The sequence below is a fragment of the Ctenopharyngodon idella genome, chromosome 10, assembly GCF_019924925.1.
Source record: "Ctenopharyngodon idella isolate HZGC_01 chromosome 10, HZGC01, whole genome shotgun sequence".
Classification (NCBI taxonomy): Eukaryota; Metazoa; Chordata; class Actinopteri; order Cypriniformes; family Xenocyprididae; genus Ctenopharyngodon; species Ctenopharyngodon idella.
In genome coordinates this window covers 10,038,715-10,056,172 of record NC_067229.1, presented here as the reverse complement: position 1 = coordinate 10,056,172, position 17,458 = coordinate 10,038,715, and the positions used below count along the sequence as shown (strand labels likewise).

General features: G+C 35.2%; 1 protein-coding gene across 2 annotated transcripts; it reads left to right on the top strand.

Moving 5' to 3' along the window:
• Nucleotides 1-68: 68 nt before the first annotated feature.
• On the top strand, nucleotides 69-16,089 carry gna15.1 (guanine nucleotide binding protein (G protein), alpha 15 (Gq class), tandem duplicate 1). 2 transcript variants are annotated; one of them, XM_051908170.1, is made up of 8 exons: nucleotides 69-506; nucleotides 1,227-1,382; nucleotides 4,775-4,959; nucleotides 5,742-5,896; nucleotides 8,834-8,962; nucleotides 9,700-9,829; nucleotides 11,466-11,619; nucleotides 14,773-16,089. In XM_051908170.1, the coding sequence occupies exons 2-8, from the start codon at nucleotides 1,232-1,234 to the stop codon at nucleotides 14,973-14,975; spliced, it is 1,107 nt and encodes a 368-aa protein (XP_051764130.1). In that variant the 5' UTR covers nucleotides 69-506; nucleotides 1,227-1,231; the 3' UTR covers nucleotides 14,976-16,089. The 2 variants fall into 2 exon arrangements, with proteins under 2 accessions (XP_051764130.1, XP_051764129.1); XM_051908169.1 differs by lacking the exon at nucleotides 14,773-16,089 and adding an exon at nucleotides 12,547-13,928 and having other exon boundaries at nucleotides 71-506.
• Nucleotides 16,090-17,458: the final 1,369 nt, after the last annotated feature.

Sequence of the window (17,458 nt, the reverse complement as noted above, 5' to 3'; positions counted from 1 at the left end):
CTAGGGGGGGGCGTTCACATCGGGCGCGTTCTTGTCGGTCGGTACTATTTTCGATCTCTATACGCATGCGCCAGACGGACGTTGCGTCGCGTTACGAGCGTTTCGCGTCAAGATAAAAACTTTTGAAAACGCGCCTCGAGACCCCTGCATTCTTTTCCGTGGCACTCCGTCTAGCAGCATTTAAACACAAGAACGCGTGCGCCACCTAAATGCCTTATACCGCTGTCTCAGTAAGCAGCTGACTACACAACCTATAGGTTTTGAGACAGCCCATATTCACTCAGTTCAAGAAGGACTTTCCTGAGTTGCAGGTAGATCTGTCTGAAGGCAGGGGGGAAATGATGTAACGTTTACAGTAAAATTAGGATTTTTGGGGGGGAGAAACTTCTGAGAAAACTTCTACAGGAGACAGAAATTGGTTCATATCCAGTTCGGCTAAGGGAGGAAAATGGATCGTGTTTCGTAAAGGCTTTACTGGCTCCGAACAGGTGTGTCGACGAATAAAGGTGAGTGATTTGACGCCTTTATATTGTATATCTTTTTTCCTTGTCTTTATAATTATATTAAAAGGTACTGCGCACCTGTGATTATAATTATTAGGTTTCGTCTTTTTCTTCTTAGGGGAAGTCCGAGGTTGTGAAATGTGTTTTAAATAGAGCTTTAAAACGATATCAGAATTAAACAATAGTTGGTTTTCACCAAAACAGTGCATTAATACATACGTATACATTCGAATGGAATTTTATACATTTGAGTGTACACTAATGATGGAAGTTCAGCTAATGTCCTCGAATCGGTTCTTTCGAGCAGTTTTAAAAACGATTCAGTGATTCTTTTCTGTCACAACGCAAATACCTCTAGCATATTTCAAGCTCGTGTGTCTCAGTTTAGTCTGTTGCAGGCTCTTAAAAACAAAGTATATTTGTACCTATAAATGCAATTTGACATAATTCATTTACACCTCTTAGCTAAAAATATTCCTGCGCACTTAATAAAATGCTACTTGCTAATCGTTCACTGAAAAACCTCTTGGACCGATACAGTCGCGAACGAATTGTTCAGACGGTTTTGTGATCCGGTTCAATTGATTATTTTCATAAGATTCGATTCAAAACAACATCGCTATTGTATACGTTGTAAATTTCGCAATTTTTTAAAGAACCATTACATTAAAAGTGAAACTGAACTCATATGTGGTCTTCAGAAAGTTTCATTCTGTCCTATAGGAAAGATGGGGAGCTGTTGGAGATGGTGCTATACGACGTGCACCTGTTGCTTGTCTGAAGAGGAGAAAAACGCCATAGTAATACACAATGAAATCAAAAGAATCCTCGCAGACCAGAAGAAAAGAGAACGGAAAGAAATCAAAGTACTTTTATTAGGTGAGATCTTTTTCCCTATTAATATATATTTTAAAACACAACTATGGACACTGAAGAAATCATCCAAGGAGCTGAGATCTTTGTAAATGTGGATATGGTGAGTGGACCTGGAGTCATATTAACTGTAAAGGGTGTAAACCATTATTTGGAAAATACATGTTTATGCATGTTCTTTTTGTTCTAATTGAATTATATATCACATTCCAAAGCTGACAAATAGATATGTCTTTTGCATAATGATTATACAAGAATGTGCAACTGTTGCTTGCCTGAAGAGGCAAAAAATGTCATTGTCATACATTTGTTTAAAAATAGACTTAGATGGGAAAAAATAAAAAAAAAATAATGAATGAAATCAATTAAAATCACACTTGTGCCAAATTACAACATACAGTAAAATGTTTTTTGATATAATATGAACATTTTTAACCGCATTACTGTTGGAGAATATCAGCAAGCCAGAAAGACAGATTATTGTTGTGACAAATTAAGTAAATGGAGGGAATAAGGGTGTTGTAAAGAATATCACAGCTTTACAAGTCATTGTTGTTGAGCCACCTACCTGGAGATAGTTGTTGATAACAAGTTATTATGACTAAACTCTTTATCAGCTTTTAAATTTGTCATGTGATGTCTTAAGGGACACATTCTTGAAGTTCTCAAGCACATCATCATGACTGACATTTTTTTTTCTTGCTCATTGTTGTAGTAAAAATATGCATTTTGCAATACTGCATCATTCGATTCCCTTTCTGTCACCGCTCACACTGATTTGATGATGAGATGTGTGATTGTTTGCCTGTCAAATATTTGCAGTTTGAGTCACCGATAACTAGTTAACGCTTCTCTGCTCAAAGCACTTTAATGAAAACAGTAAGAGAGAAATAGTTGTAGACTTTACAGCAGAGAAAGTCCCCCGATGGTGGAGGTCACCTCAGTTTGAAGGCATCCAAACACGTTCGGCCACATGCTTTCTGACACAGCATGTCTGTCAGTTGCGATTCAAACATCTCGCTTTGTTAACAGGACAGATAACATTCCTTTGTGCATGAGGAAAGCCTCATACACTATCATCTGCACCTTGCATTCCTTTCGGTTCTCCATTTTTGTCATACCGTGGCCTGGTTTCAGAACTAGTGTTTGACATCCCTTTTCTGTTACATGTAATATTTACTTTATTGTTTTTTTGTCTTTAAATACTGTGTACTTGCATCAAAAGAAGAAAAAAAGAATTGTTAGGTACAATGTACTTATTTTTTCATCTTGCATTGCAAAACACTTTTGCCACTATAGAGTGCAACAGTCGAGTTCCGGAAGTAAAATCTCCATTAATTTTCTCCATAGGGAAATTGATTTTGAACGATAACTTATAAACCTGTGAGCTACGAGGTTGTTAATTCATGGTATCTGCCTCTGCTGAAGCCGCCAGCCTGCATTATTGCAGCTAATATTTAAAATAATTGTTTAACAGCAGAAAAACTACATGATGCTGTACAGAAAATTGACACCAATCAGAGAGTCGGAAAAAGCTAAACGTGCCAAGTCAAGTCAAGTCACCTTTATTTATATAGCGCTTTTTACAATGTAGATTGTGTCAAAGCAGCTTTACATTGATAACTGGTACATTGTTTGGCTGCACAGCAGCTCTTAAAGAATAGTGTCAATGCAGGCAGATCAAAGCACTGTTGAATATCAAATGTCAAGTCAAGTGTCCCCAACTAAGCAAGCCAGAGGCGACAGCGGCAAGGAACCCAAACTCCATCAGGTGACATTAGGTGGCAGACAAGTGGCAAATTGGTGTTAAAATGGAGAAAAAAACCTTGGGAGAAACCAGGCTTAGTCGGGGTGCCAGTTCTCCTCTGGCCAACAGTGCTTTGTTACAATTCAGGTTGCTATCATAAGTCCAATAGGATCGCAACATTAAAAAAAAAAAATAGCACCAAAATAGCACTTTAGCTCCGCCCACTCCCATGAAGCACTGCGAATCATGTAATTGAGTCGATCTCCTTTATGCTCTCAAAATACTGAAATATTTGTGTGTGTGTATATCGTTCTCAAAATGATCCCCATTCACATGGATCCGTAAAAATGTCTAAAAATGCTGGATTATGCTGCCAGGCCAGTAGATGGCGATGTCACTTTGTAAAGAAACACTACGCGGCTATAGACTGAACACGTAATACACATGTGCATGACGTTACTGTTTTCACAGATGCACGTTTTTGTAGTTTACACTGAGACAATAATGGTATTATTTTCAAAAACTTTGAAACCCGTTTTCAAAACTTTGCGTTTTCAGGCCCCCAAAACACCATTGTTGTGTAAATGAACGACCAAAACGCATACAAAGTTTTCCGTTTTTAGTTGAAAACAGTGTTGTGTAAACGGCCCTATAATCAGCATTTGTAAATGATCAATTTTATATTTCTCTATCATTTTTAAACCAACTACCCTGTTCGCAATGCTTCATGGGATTGTAGTTCTTTCCCTCACTAAAAAACCTTAAGTACACAGTACCTTTGTCTTGTTGTCCAATTTTCAAATACTTTTTGGCTTCAAATTAAAGTTTGTAGTGTTGTAATTCACCTTGTAACTGGTTGGCTTGGTTCATGGCTTATAATGCTTTAATGAAGATTTTTTAAATCCCTATGGGAAAAAGGATTGGAAAAAGTACTTCCGGAACCAGAGCTGCTGAAAAGGTGGGTGGCCACTGTCGCACCCTATAGAGTGGTGCAGGTGTGACATCAGAATCTGAAAGATTAATTTGCCGCTGATTCCTGCGAGATTTTCCTTTGGGGTTTTATAATGGGGTTTTTCGATTTATGTGTAAAATAAAACCTGTAGTAAACACAACTTGACTATACCTTGACGTTTTGTTCTACAACGTAAATTATACACATCCATAGCGAAAACACAAATTTTGAAGCAGTTATGTTCATTTTTGAAAATGTAAGTTTTTTAATAAGTAACTAGATAAGACAGTTTGGGGTGTGAGTATGTGCAGTTTAGGTTGAAGAACAAAACATCAAAGTATAGTCAAGTTACGTTTACCACAAACTTTATTTTACTCATAAACTGAAAAACCCATTATAAAACCCCATAGGAAAATCTTGAAGGAACCTACGGCGAATTAGACTTCTGACGTCATTCCTGCACCACTCTGTTGAGGTGGTATAGGGGTTAGGTTAGGCACAGGTTTGGTGGTATGGGTAGGTTTAAGGGTGTGTTTAGGGGCAAGGAGAGGGTTGACAGTGTAATTATAGATGTAATTACAGAATTAATTACAGATGTAATCACATAAAACGTATATGTACACACATAAGTACATGATTGAACATAGTAGATAAAGGCATTTAATATGAAGCATGTCCTTTTATTCTTGTGGATTTCAGGCACTGGAGAAAGCGGGAAGACGACTTTTATTAAGCAGATGAGGATTATTCATGGCAAGGGCTTTTCGGAAGAAGACAGGCGTGGCTACACTAAAATGGTTTTCCAGAATATCTTCACAGCTATGAAGGCTCTGACAGTGGCGATGAACACCTTAAAGATTCCCTACGCTAACCCACAGAACGAGGTGACCTGCCAAAGAAAAGCTCTGATTTGATCTGGTTTTGAACCCCTCCCAGTTTTAAAGTTAAAATCAAGTGCACAACATTCCTTGAAACGCCCACTGTTGGCACAATTTGCACAAGCCGTTATGACCTGTTACACACAGCAGTTTGAGATTATTATTGTGTTTCTATGGGTGGGGTCATCAGAATCAAAATTACAGTTTTTGTTGTTGTTTATCAAATTATACAGCATTTTGAAGATTCACTTTTTTTAATAGTTTATATACAATATATTTTAATATACTGTAAAATACTTTCTGACTTGTTAAAAATGTATAATAATTACTGTAAAGTTATTATAAATTATTAGCAATATAAAATATTACTATTTAAATTAATATAAATATTTAAATTCTGTACATTTAAATATACAATGCATCAATTTATATAAAATATCTATATTAAAATGAATAATCATAATATAAATACAATAAATATATATGATACTTTTTATATTAATGTATTTTGAAAAAACTAATAATTGGTACACTTTTTATATTTATAAAAGGTATACTTTTATAATAAAAAAAAAATTAAATAAAAAATTAAGAATTATATTTATAAATATAAAAATGTATAAGCATTATATACTTTTTAATATTTATATAACTGAAAATCATGAAAATTTGTTAAAATAGAATAACAGTGACAGTACTCCTTTCAGACAGACCAGGATTACAATTAACAACCACGCTATGTTCTTATAAACAAGCCTCAATTTTTCCTCAATTGTTTATATCCTTAGGTATATGGGCAACAGTTTCAGGAAGTGGAAATACGTCAGATAACACATTTGGACAGAATGTATGTGGAGGGTATCCGTCGACTTTGGGCTGATGCGGGTATCAAGGCCTGTTACGGTCGTCGTAGAGAGTACCAGCTTCTGGACTCTACAGAATAGTAAGTATCTCTTTTGATTTTGAAATAATGACCAGCTGACTGCACATTAGCATATATATTACATTAAAAAAAAAAACTAAATAAATAAATAAATAATATGGCCATGAAATATTTATTTGAGAGCCAGCCTTCACATGTGTGCTCTGTTTTGTTTAGTTTCTGTGTTCCTGTTTTCCTTAGTTCTTTGTTAGTTTCCCTGGTACTTAATTAGTTAACTCCTGTTTTGTTTTAGTCAATCATCCTCCATGTATTTATGCTGCGTTCACGCCATGTCCTAATTACCATAGGCTCGAGATGACAACATGTGACATTATATTCGGAGCTGTTCACGTCCTCTTGGAATTATGTGTTTTCCATAGCATCACTATCAAAGCCTAAACTAATCTGCAGCGGTCATGTGGTACAAGTGGGAGCTCTCAGAAAAGTCCCATCTAACAAGCATGTTATTACGAGTTCTATGAGAATGTGAATGCTTTTTACAAGTTGAAACCTCAAAATTAAGGTAATTTCAACATGCCGTGAACGCACCTTTACGCCCTGAGTTTCTTGTGTTGGCTACGTTCACACTGTCAGTCCAAATCCGATTATTTGTGTAAACGATTGGAATGATCTAAAATTATTGACGTCCACATTGTGTATCGCAACTGTTCAGATCAGATTTGTGTGTCCATGCCGCTCTTTCGTTTTCCGGAATATCTGCATTGGTTTCTGTGGCAATGATGTTGCATTGGTAGGCATACATCAAAAACAACAACAACAACCACAACATGGAGAGGTTTGCAATACAGATGTTGTCTTATTTACAACATGACTGTGTAGCCGCCGAGCTTGACTACTGCGTTATGATGAGGCAACGGCAGAAACATAGGAGGCCGGTATAAACGGCTTTATTCCGTACTGTCATCTCTGCTGGTTTTAAAACATGTCTCTGTTATATTTATTCTGCTGCAAGGTTATATACAGTGACTTTCAGCATGTTCCCTATAACAACGTCTGACGTTTACGTTTTACGTGGCGTGAGAAGGTCACATAAACCACACGAAATCCGATCAGAGCAGTTAGACTCAAACAGATTTCCAGAAATGCGATTTGAATAGGATTTCAAACCACTTATGAATGTAGCCCGAAACGGATTTGTAAAAATTGCATTTCATGTCTCAGTCGAATATGTACAAAAATCGGATTTGGACTGACTGTCTGAACGCAGCCTTAAAGCCCAAAGTATACTTCACTTTTTAAATGTACGTGATGCGAATTTCGTCATTGTACGTGTGGGTCGCACATGCGCATTTAAATTTTTATTTTGCAATAATTTGTTTATCTACAAGATGGCAACTGTGCCCTGGGGGCGTCGATTCACAAGGTAGTCAAATAAAAACTGCATAAACAGAACAGACTGGAACGCATGCAAGCTACAGCAACAATGGAGGCCTACATTGACGAGAGATTAGAAAGTAGAAAGTACCCTCATTTGCACAACTCTAGCATGAAAGAATACAAAGATGTTTACATGGGCTGTACCATGTGGCGAGAGATTGCTCAAAACTGCACGTGTCGAACGCCTGTGCACACTTTGCAAGGTTGTGCGTTTGACTGTGCGCTTAAAAAATGAAGTATACCTTGGGCTTTGCGTGGTTGTGTTTATTTTCTTGCAATCTTGTGTGTATTCCCTGTTGGATTTATTAAAGACTATTTTTGTTCCTTACTCCTTCTTCATGCGCTTTTTACAGCCAGTTCGTGGCACCAGCAGATCATAACAGATTTGAGTATTCCAGAGAGCAGTGTAAAAAATCTAGACCTAATTATTAATATAAATAATTAAGATATTAATTATTGACATATTTCTTAAATTTTTTATAATAATCAATATTATACTAACCTTTATTCATATACTATATGAATAAGTTATTTTGTGATATTACATTAATTAATTAAATAATAATTTATTAAATTTTATATACATTTAATATATTACAATTAAAATTAATATTAAAATATTAAATTAAATATGCGTTGTTATTATTATTTATTAAAGTTTTACAAAATACATTTTTATCTAGAATTTTTAAAATTAAAATTATATATTTACAATAATATTATCTAATATATAAACATTAACTAATTTATTTCAAATATTTTTATTATGATATTAATTGGCATTTATTAAATATTAAATGACCAATATTATTAGAATTACAGCTATAATTACATTAATATATTTTTCACATATATTCAAATTATTGTTACTGTATCAAAATTAACACATAATATTAGTACGAATTTTAACAGTTTAATTTAATATTGTCTAATTTAAAAAAATAAAAATAAAAAATCACCTTAATTTCCAAATTAAACTGAGCAAGGAATTTTTGTATATTTATGTATATAATGCTGAAAAACCCCTGAAATAGTTTGTGCAGATCCAAATGGCACCATTGGAGGGCAATACAGCTATATCTTTAGACAAGCATTCCGGTCCAAGCCAGTCAGTATTTCCATCTATTCTCATATATTGATGATTGATGCTTTGTCTCTTATTTTAGTCATGTTTTCACCATATTTTCAGTTCTCGGATTGTCGTAGTATGTTTTTTTGTTAATGCCTTTAACACCTGAAGCCCTTTAAATGAAGGCAGTGCTGCATAATTGTTAAGCAAATTTCCTGTAAAGTACATCAGAGCGTTCTTGTTAATCGTTACCTAATCACTCCTTTACACAGCTCTGCATGTCCTTCTCATTCTCTCCTCCTGCTTCCCCGATCATGTTTTCAGTTCTACAAACCTGGCCATGATAAGAAGCACAAACAAACCAGGACGTTTAATTAAACTGCCGTCTAAAGCACAAACACCAATAAAGCAAAAGGCAAACATCATGGCACTTTATCACACTCACACAGTTCTGAAATGTAACACTGAAGTATGTTGCATATTTTTTTTAGCTATATGACAAATTTGGACCGTATCGCGGCCCCAGACTACATCCCCACAGCGCAGGACGTGTTGCGAGTCCGATTCCCCACCACAGGCATCAACGATTACGCCTTCAGCGTGGAGAAGATCACCCTCAGGTACCGCAAACATATTTCCTCCCGGTTTCACAGACAAGGCTTAAGCTTAATCCTAGGCTAAAATTCATGTTTGAGCTGTTTTACTGAAAGCAACTTGCACTGGCATATCTTAAAATATGTCAGTGCCATTGTTTTGTCTCAAGATGCACATCAGTAATGTTTTTTTTGTTTGTTTGTTTTTTCTAAGGCACATTTATAAAAGCTACTTAAATGTCCTAATTAAACTAAGGCCTCATCCTGGCTTAATCTATTCACAATAGAAAAGAAAAAAAACTCTCGCAACTTCCGTTTCATGCCGACTTTAATTATTAGCCTTTCATTAACTAGCAAACCCCCTGCAGTTCTGTCACAAACCTCCAGGGGTTCACGAACCTCAGTTTGGGAAACCCTGGTGTAAGAAAAGTGGTGCTCAGTAATGAAATTTACTTTCTGCTTGGCAACCACCTAGAAAAAAAACATCTTAGCAATAGCTAAAAATTTGACAGCCTCAGTGAACGTTCTAGCCTTGTTGCAGCAAGTATTGAACTTTTAAAAATATTAGATTTTTCTAACAAAGAAATATTCTGTGAGTTGATTACCTGATGCAATCCAGTATATTTTGCGGTAGACAGGTTTGATATATGACAGCAAGGAAGTAGGAACAAATCAATAGGGGCTGACAGTTAGTGTTGAATGTTTTTGGTTTAGACAGAAAGTTTCAAGAATAAACAATCTTACCACTTTTTTTTTCTCCGAAGGATTGTAGATGTTGGTGGGCAGAAGTCAGAAAGGCGGAAGTGGATCCATTGCTTTGAAAATGTGACATCGCTCATATTTTTAGCCTCCCTCAGCGAGTATGACCAGGTGCTGGAGGAGAATAACATGGAGGTGAGCCTCCCCCCAATCTGTCTGTATCTCTCTCCTTCCTTCTCATCCTGATCGATGGCCTTGATTAGTATATCTTGGGTCAGTTTCGCCCGATTCCTGAGTCATATTTCACTGCAAATTCGAAGAAACAAATAAATGTACATAACTTATTTTTCCATTGTGACACTGTGACATAATTCAGTACTGTTAACAAAAACTACAATATACAAACTATAATACTGTTTGTTAGTTGAAATAAAGCTGAAATCAAATAAAATACAAACATTAGAAGAAAAACTTAAACTTAAAAAACCTAAACAAAAATTAGTACATCAAAGGACTAAAATTACTAAAACTAAAACTGATATAAAATAAAGGTAAATATATAAAAACTAATAGAAATGACAAAAGCACAAAACAAAATTACTAAAACTTAAATAAATTTAAAACTGGAAAAAAAAAAAAAAAAAAAAAAAAAAAATATATATATATATATATATATATATATATATATATATATAATTTAAAATATTAATAAACAATATAATAGTATATAAATACTATAGTACATATTAACATTACTTTAGCATTATGAATAATACTAAAATAACACTTGTTCAGTTATGAAAATCATCTAGTCTAGACACATGATTTTTTTTTCCATGGCAAATTAAATTAAAATTCAGTACAATAAATAGTAGCATAATGGAGATACTTAGTTTAATTTAAAACTGAATGTATTTATTTTTGCATTACATTAATGGAAAAATTGTATTAAATTAGATTATCATTATTTAAATAAAAATAAAATCATCATAAATTAAAGTGACCATGAAAATGGGAAATTTCTTAAGAAAAGATAATCGCAACTTCCATTTCATGACAACTTTAAATTCAGTACAAGAAATACCAAGATTTTACAAATACAATTTAAATAATATTTTCTTTGTATAATAGTATAATAGTATAATAGTAATGATTCATATTGAAATAGGCTACTGACAGGTTTTATTTGTCATGAAAATAATACCACAATGCAAAACATCTCAATGATTCAAAAACAGGCTTCATTTTATTTCAATTATAACAACTCTCAGGATAGATTTAAAAAGCATTTATTGATAAGAATTAAATGTACATAGGCTTAGTCTTCACGGACTGGATCTGCTACACTGCTGCTGTATACTTCTGAAACATGCACATAAATACGGTGAATAGAATGCAGGCTGCTGCAAGGAAAGTAGGGAGAACTCCCTAGCAGATCTAGGCAGGTGGTGCTGGGGAGGGTGGAGGGCTAGGAAAATTCCTATGGCGCGATGCACTTAGTTGAGCCAGTTCGGGACGGAAATAAGTAGGTTACGTAGATAGAACAAACAGATCGATTGGCCAAAGCAGTCAGCTTTAAGATAACCAATCAGCTGCTTGGAAGAGTTTCATGACTGAACTATGTATTTAGGCAAACACATTTTTTGTTTACACTGAGGTGAAACATGACCTGGCCATTTCTTGACAGATCCACTTTCTATCATTTGACGTTTACACATGCCCTGAAATGCTCCTTCTCGTTCTCTTCACATGCAGCACTGATAAATTGCGTAATCTCTCTTGCACCTGCAGTATTTATCATTTGATTAACTTTTTTTCTCTCCGGCTCCAGAACCGCATGAAAGAGAGCTTGTCGCTCTTCTACACCACCATCCACTCGCCGTGGTTCGCCAGCGCCTCCATCATCCTCTTCCTAAACAAGATGGACATCCTGGAGGAAAAGATCAAGACGTCAGACTTAAAAACTTACTTCTCAGGCTTTGGAGGTATGGAAAGTAGGGTTTGTTAAAAACTTAGTAGATAGGTCCCGACCTGCCCTGCCCTTTAGGATGGGAGTATGTAGGAAAGAACCATTGGAACAGGTTTTTTTCCACAGAAAATGGTTTAGGATAGATATAGTTCCTTAGCACTGATATGGAGCACTATTTGTGCAAATGGCCCCAGTTTGATCGCTTTAGATATCTCGACCTCTACCCCCGTTACCAACGGCAACCAAAAAATAGCCAATTTTGTGCAGGCAGAAAGAGCGCCAAACAGACTCCCTGATAGGGAATCTGTCCATCTTTGAGATTTAAAGATAGATGTTGTGGTTAAATTTATAGAGACAGTACTCCTCACTTCATTTATATATATATATATATATACAGTGGCGTGCACAAGGGGGGGGCCAGGGGGGCTTGAGCCCCTGCCCCTTTGATCGCGAAAGTGCCCTTTGCCGTCGCATTGCGGTGCCCCTGTATATATACTGTATGCATACAGTATATATACAGTGCGTACATACATACTGTAATTTATATATAATATTATATTAAAAATATTTGTTATATACATAGAATACATAAAATAATTTCAATTATATCTGATCAGATAAACGTTGAAATCAATTTATTTTTGATCAAAGAAAGTCATACAGGGTCAGTATATGACAAGCATTTTCATTTTTGAGTGAACTGTCCCTTTAATACAAACGAACTTTGAGCTGTTTTGACTCTAAAAGGGTTAAATATTAATTCTCAAGCAGAAGCTCTTAACAATAGTGATTTTAAAAATGTTTGCTTAGTCAGATTATCTCTCTCCGCTTACCTCATTGTTCCGCCTCTTTAATTTGCATGTGCTCCTCCCAGTTTAATCGCTCTTAGCTTCCAAGCTTGTACTAACCCCTCCCCTCCTCTGTGGTTTGGTGCCACCCTCAGGCAAACAGCGGGATGCGCAAGACGCCAAGACCTACATCAGAGAGATGTATAAACAGAAGGCTGTGAATACTGAGTCAAAGGAGTGCAAAAACATCTACCCTCACTTCACCTGTGCAACGGACACCAATAACATCCGGATGGTTTTCAGTGACGTAAAAGACACTGTCCTGATCAAGTCTCTGCAGGAATACGGAGTGCTCTGAGCAGCCCATGAAGCAGCAGTTTTCGCCAGTCTAATAAAATTAATTTGGAGGGATACACAAATGATGGCTTGAATTATTTTTCCTTGTGCAGCCTCTATGCTCTTCTTTGTCTTTTCTTTGTCTTTGCTTCATCTATTCTTATATGCCAACTTCTGTTTTGTTATTTTGGGGGGAAAAAGATTCTTGTAGATTCTTGACACTTTCCACTCGTTCCAAAACTGACAGTCACCTGCTTAAAGTGACATCACTCTGAAAGTATGAGGAAGTGGTCATGTACATCTATAGAGCTGAAAGATTTTCGGCAAGTTCTGGTTTCGAGGGGGAGGCGAGAAGAATTCATCAGTGTAGCTGCCAGCGAGACTGACCTGAGACATACAAAGATCTGATATTTGACTTTACTGATTACTTAAATAGAGCAAGAGGGTAGAGAGTCACTGCACTGCTTTCTTTCAAAAAGGACCTAAAAGAATATAATATTTCCTTTATGTAACATGATCTACTATTTTTATCACACAAGCAAAAGCCAAATGTAAGCTGGGGTCTTAAATTGGAAATGTTTCTATTTTGCTTATTTTCGTAATCTAAAACAACATTTTTATTACAAATTATATTATTTTAGAGCAATATAATCTCTCAAAATGGAGCTTATGTTGTTACTTTCCTGTTATACACATTTAAGTTGTTATAAAATGTGTGAATTTGTTTATATAGATTACACTTTATTTTAAGGTGTTGTTGTTACAGTGTAATTATATATTTAAGTACTGCATAATAATAATTGAACTTATAGAGTTTGGTTTAGGGTAAGTTGCATGTAAATCTGCATAATTTATTGTTATTACTACAGTAAGTACATGTAAGAAGGACTCTAAAATAAAGTTTTACTGTATGATGTATATAAAAGTATAGTTCGGCTGAAAGTTCTGGTGGTCTATTTGTTGTGTATAAACAAGTATAATAATATCTGCACTGGAATATATATTTATTTAGTATTAATACATGCAAAATGCTTAAATTGTCTTTTAAGCATTTAAATGAATCCAATCAGTCCATCTGCTGTCATTAAAATTAGAAATCATTTCTAATATTAGTGTGTTGACTGAGAATCAATCGGGAAAGATGAATTTTGTTTCGCAATAATATGTTTATAATTAATGAGAAATAAAAGAAAAAATATCATTATGTCCTGAATTATTATAACATAAACTGTAAATTTTACTTAAGGCTAATATTTATGTTTATAATCATCACCAGCATCAAACTAGATACGAGGCATTTTCCATGAATAGGATACAAAATTACAAATACAATTTTTATTTTTATTTTTTTTTTATTCCTCTACAAATGGTTGAAGGAGTTGGTTAATCTTCAGAAAACACTGATTGTGAACCTCAGAAAGTAAAAACTACATTTTACATTTTTATTTTCTATTCATTTTATATGTAGCTTGTAAGTTTTGCCACAGTGTTACCAAAATGTGCCCCAAATTTACCAAAATAACCCTGTTACCAATAAATTATATTTAAATTGTGTCTAAAAACTATTTGAGTACAATTTGTTGGTGCGACTTGTGCTATTTCCTACCAATAAGCATGAAATAAACATTACATTTGGAAAAACTAAAAAAAAAGAAGAAAAAAAAGAAAAGAATGAGTAACAGGGTTGCAAATTTAGCTTAAATGAAGCTGTTACTCAGTATCTACATTTTTGAGACTACATTTTAGGTACTGATCAACATATTTTTTACAATAATTTGGGTAACAAGGTTGAAGTTTGAGCTTGACGAATGTAGTTAACACTACGATTTGTATAAAAATTGAGAAAATACATATATTTATATACATTTATACATAGAAACTGCCTTTAACTTTAATATCAGTAAACTGGTTTTCTATGTTGAAATTTTAAATCTTGTTCTTTTTTCATTCTTTTTTTCACAAATTTAAATTTTGGTTGAATTTTATTTCCCTCTTCCTTGTCTTTTATCTCAATGTTCTTCAACTCCACCCTATTATGGTTCCAGGCCAAAAGCAAAACAAGGATGAAGCGATGGACTACATCAGTGAGCTGTACCTTAGAGAAGCTTCAAACCGTGGAAATGGAGTACGGAAGCAAATTTACAAACACTTTACCTGTGCAACGGACACCGACAACATCCGCAAGGTCTTCTGTGATGTCAAGAAAACGGTTCTCATCAAGGAATTGCAGTCTTACGGTATGCTTTAAGATGCTGAGGGGCTTCATCTGGCACCCCAATCTGAACTGCTTCCTGGAAAGACAAATAAATTGAGACGGTCACTCAATATGTTATAACAGGGTTGAATGGATATCCTTATGAATGTAAATACAGCTAATTTGAACTTTTCTGACTGATTCATTGGAGTTGCATTCAGGAATATTTTATACTTTTTGTACCAAATTGACTTTCTGACTGTCTTTACACTGAATTACATATGCATATTCTGTTGAAATAGAATATCACAAAATATCCATAACTGAAAATAAAGAGGCACTACTGGTTATAAGTATAAGACAAGGATTTCAAGAAGTGACAAATATGAAATAGACAAAATGTAACCTTGTTATGGTATAATGTCAGATTTTCCTTGAAATTAATATACTGCAAGTCACTTTGAATAAAAACGTATTTTTTTTTTTTTTTTTGTATCATTACCCCAAGAATGCATAAATTGCAAAAGGGTTTCAAATTGACCCGTATTCATTCCCTATGGAAATAATTAGATTTATTTTCTAAAAACTTTGTGGATTAGCCTACTTAAAAATCTGTTGTGACTTTTTCCTGCTCTGAGCAAAGAATGAATTTGCCTCAGACACCAACCCTGTGTCTGAATATTCATCTCTCCTTACTATAGCCTATCATAGGTGAAAAGCAGTATGGAAAAGAGTAGTATTTCTTAGTTCACAGTATTCATAAAACAGGCCAAAACAGTACCTGGGTGACCTTCTTGCTACTTCAGCCATTATTCTGAAGTTCACATCCAATGGACACTTTACTAACCATAGACCATAGGAGAGGAGTCGTGAATGGCAGGGTAATGACAAAACTCACTTTTCAGTGCTGCGCTCGTCGTGTTCTGTCTTCTGGTTTGTATTTCCACAGCATGAAGTTAAGATTTTACAGATTTGATGAACCGCTCCTTTTAAAAATTTCCCGGTCTACTGATATGTGTTATGACCTCTGCTTTAAACATTACAATGCTCATGATAACTTTCGTTAACTCTACAATAAGTAAATCCACTTTACCAGCTATTTACTCTTCGACTGTGATGCCATATAGGCCTACATGGCTAATGCAAAAACGGAAGTTCAAAGACAAAATTCTAAAAATGGCTGCGCTTGTTTCTCTGCTGGTGCAAACCCCGCTAGAAATTTTTCCCAGAACGTCCCCACTGGAGTTAAGGACGTTGCCTACTAACATTCCCAGTACGTTCCAAGACGGTCACGTTGTGAAGGGGGTTGGGGAACGTTATTTGGCGGACCTTCACAGAACATTCAGGACGTTCTCTGAATGTTTAGGGAACCATATTTTATTTGGAAATATGATGTTCCCAGAATGTCCCTACTGCCTTTGTCAAAAAATTGAATCTAAATTAAATAAATGCTTGTTTTCTTGAATTTTATAAGCATCTTTTTACTTCAAAATGTAACGTGCCCGACTCAGATATTACTGACTTTCTTGATACTATGGACGTTCCGAAGCTTAGTGAGGCTGCCAGAGAGGAGCTGGATAAAGAGTTCACTTTGGATGAAATTTTGAAGGCCATCAAGTCCTTTCCAAACAGTAAGGTCTCAGGGTCTGACAGGTTCTGTATTGAATTCTATAAAGCTCATGCAGATGTAATTGCCCCATTATTACTTAGAATGATAAATCATTCTTTTAAAAATAAACTGTTCCCTAATTCTCTCTACAAGGCAAGCTTTTGTTTATTATTGAAAAAAGACAGGGATGACACTGATCCTTCCAGTTATAGACCATTAAGTTTGCTTAACTGTGACCAGAAGATTGTTGCAAAACTGTTGGCCAGCCATCTGAGCAAACACATTGCCTCATTAATTCATCCTGATCAGACTGGTTTTATTTTGGGTAGATTCTCTTTTTCAAATGTTCGACGTCAGAGAAGCCAGCCAGAGAAGACAAATATATTTCAAAAACAAGTTAAGAGGCCAACAAATGGAAACATCAATGCAATGAAACAAACATGAGAGTTAAACTTCTGTTAATTCTCAATAAGAACTGCTGTAGATGAATGACAGAAATAAAGTCAACCTGGTTAGTAATAAGTGAAGCTGGTAATGCTGTTTGTGGAGTTGTTTAATCAGATCTTCAGAGATTTAATGTCTTTTATCTTCAGTTGGTTTCATCTTAGGCTGTGGCTGAAGTCAATTGTAGTTCTTGTGTTCCTGCTCATCTCTTTTTTCTGTTTCCTTCTTTCCATCAGTGATTCTGCTTGATAACAGGCTTGTTAATGCTGAGATGACTCTATAATAATATATAAATATTTTGTGGATCAGATAAGGTCCAGTTCTTATTCATTTTTTTGCTCTTGACTAACGTGGCATTTCTATGGCCTGCTTGTGGACCAGATCTGGCAAACAGGAGCGGTCCGCCCAAGTGCCATCATTCCCATCACATGTGGCCCAGATCATATGCCAGATGTGGGCCGGATCTGGGCCGACACAAAGTTGC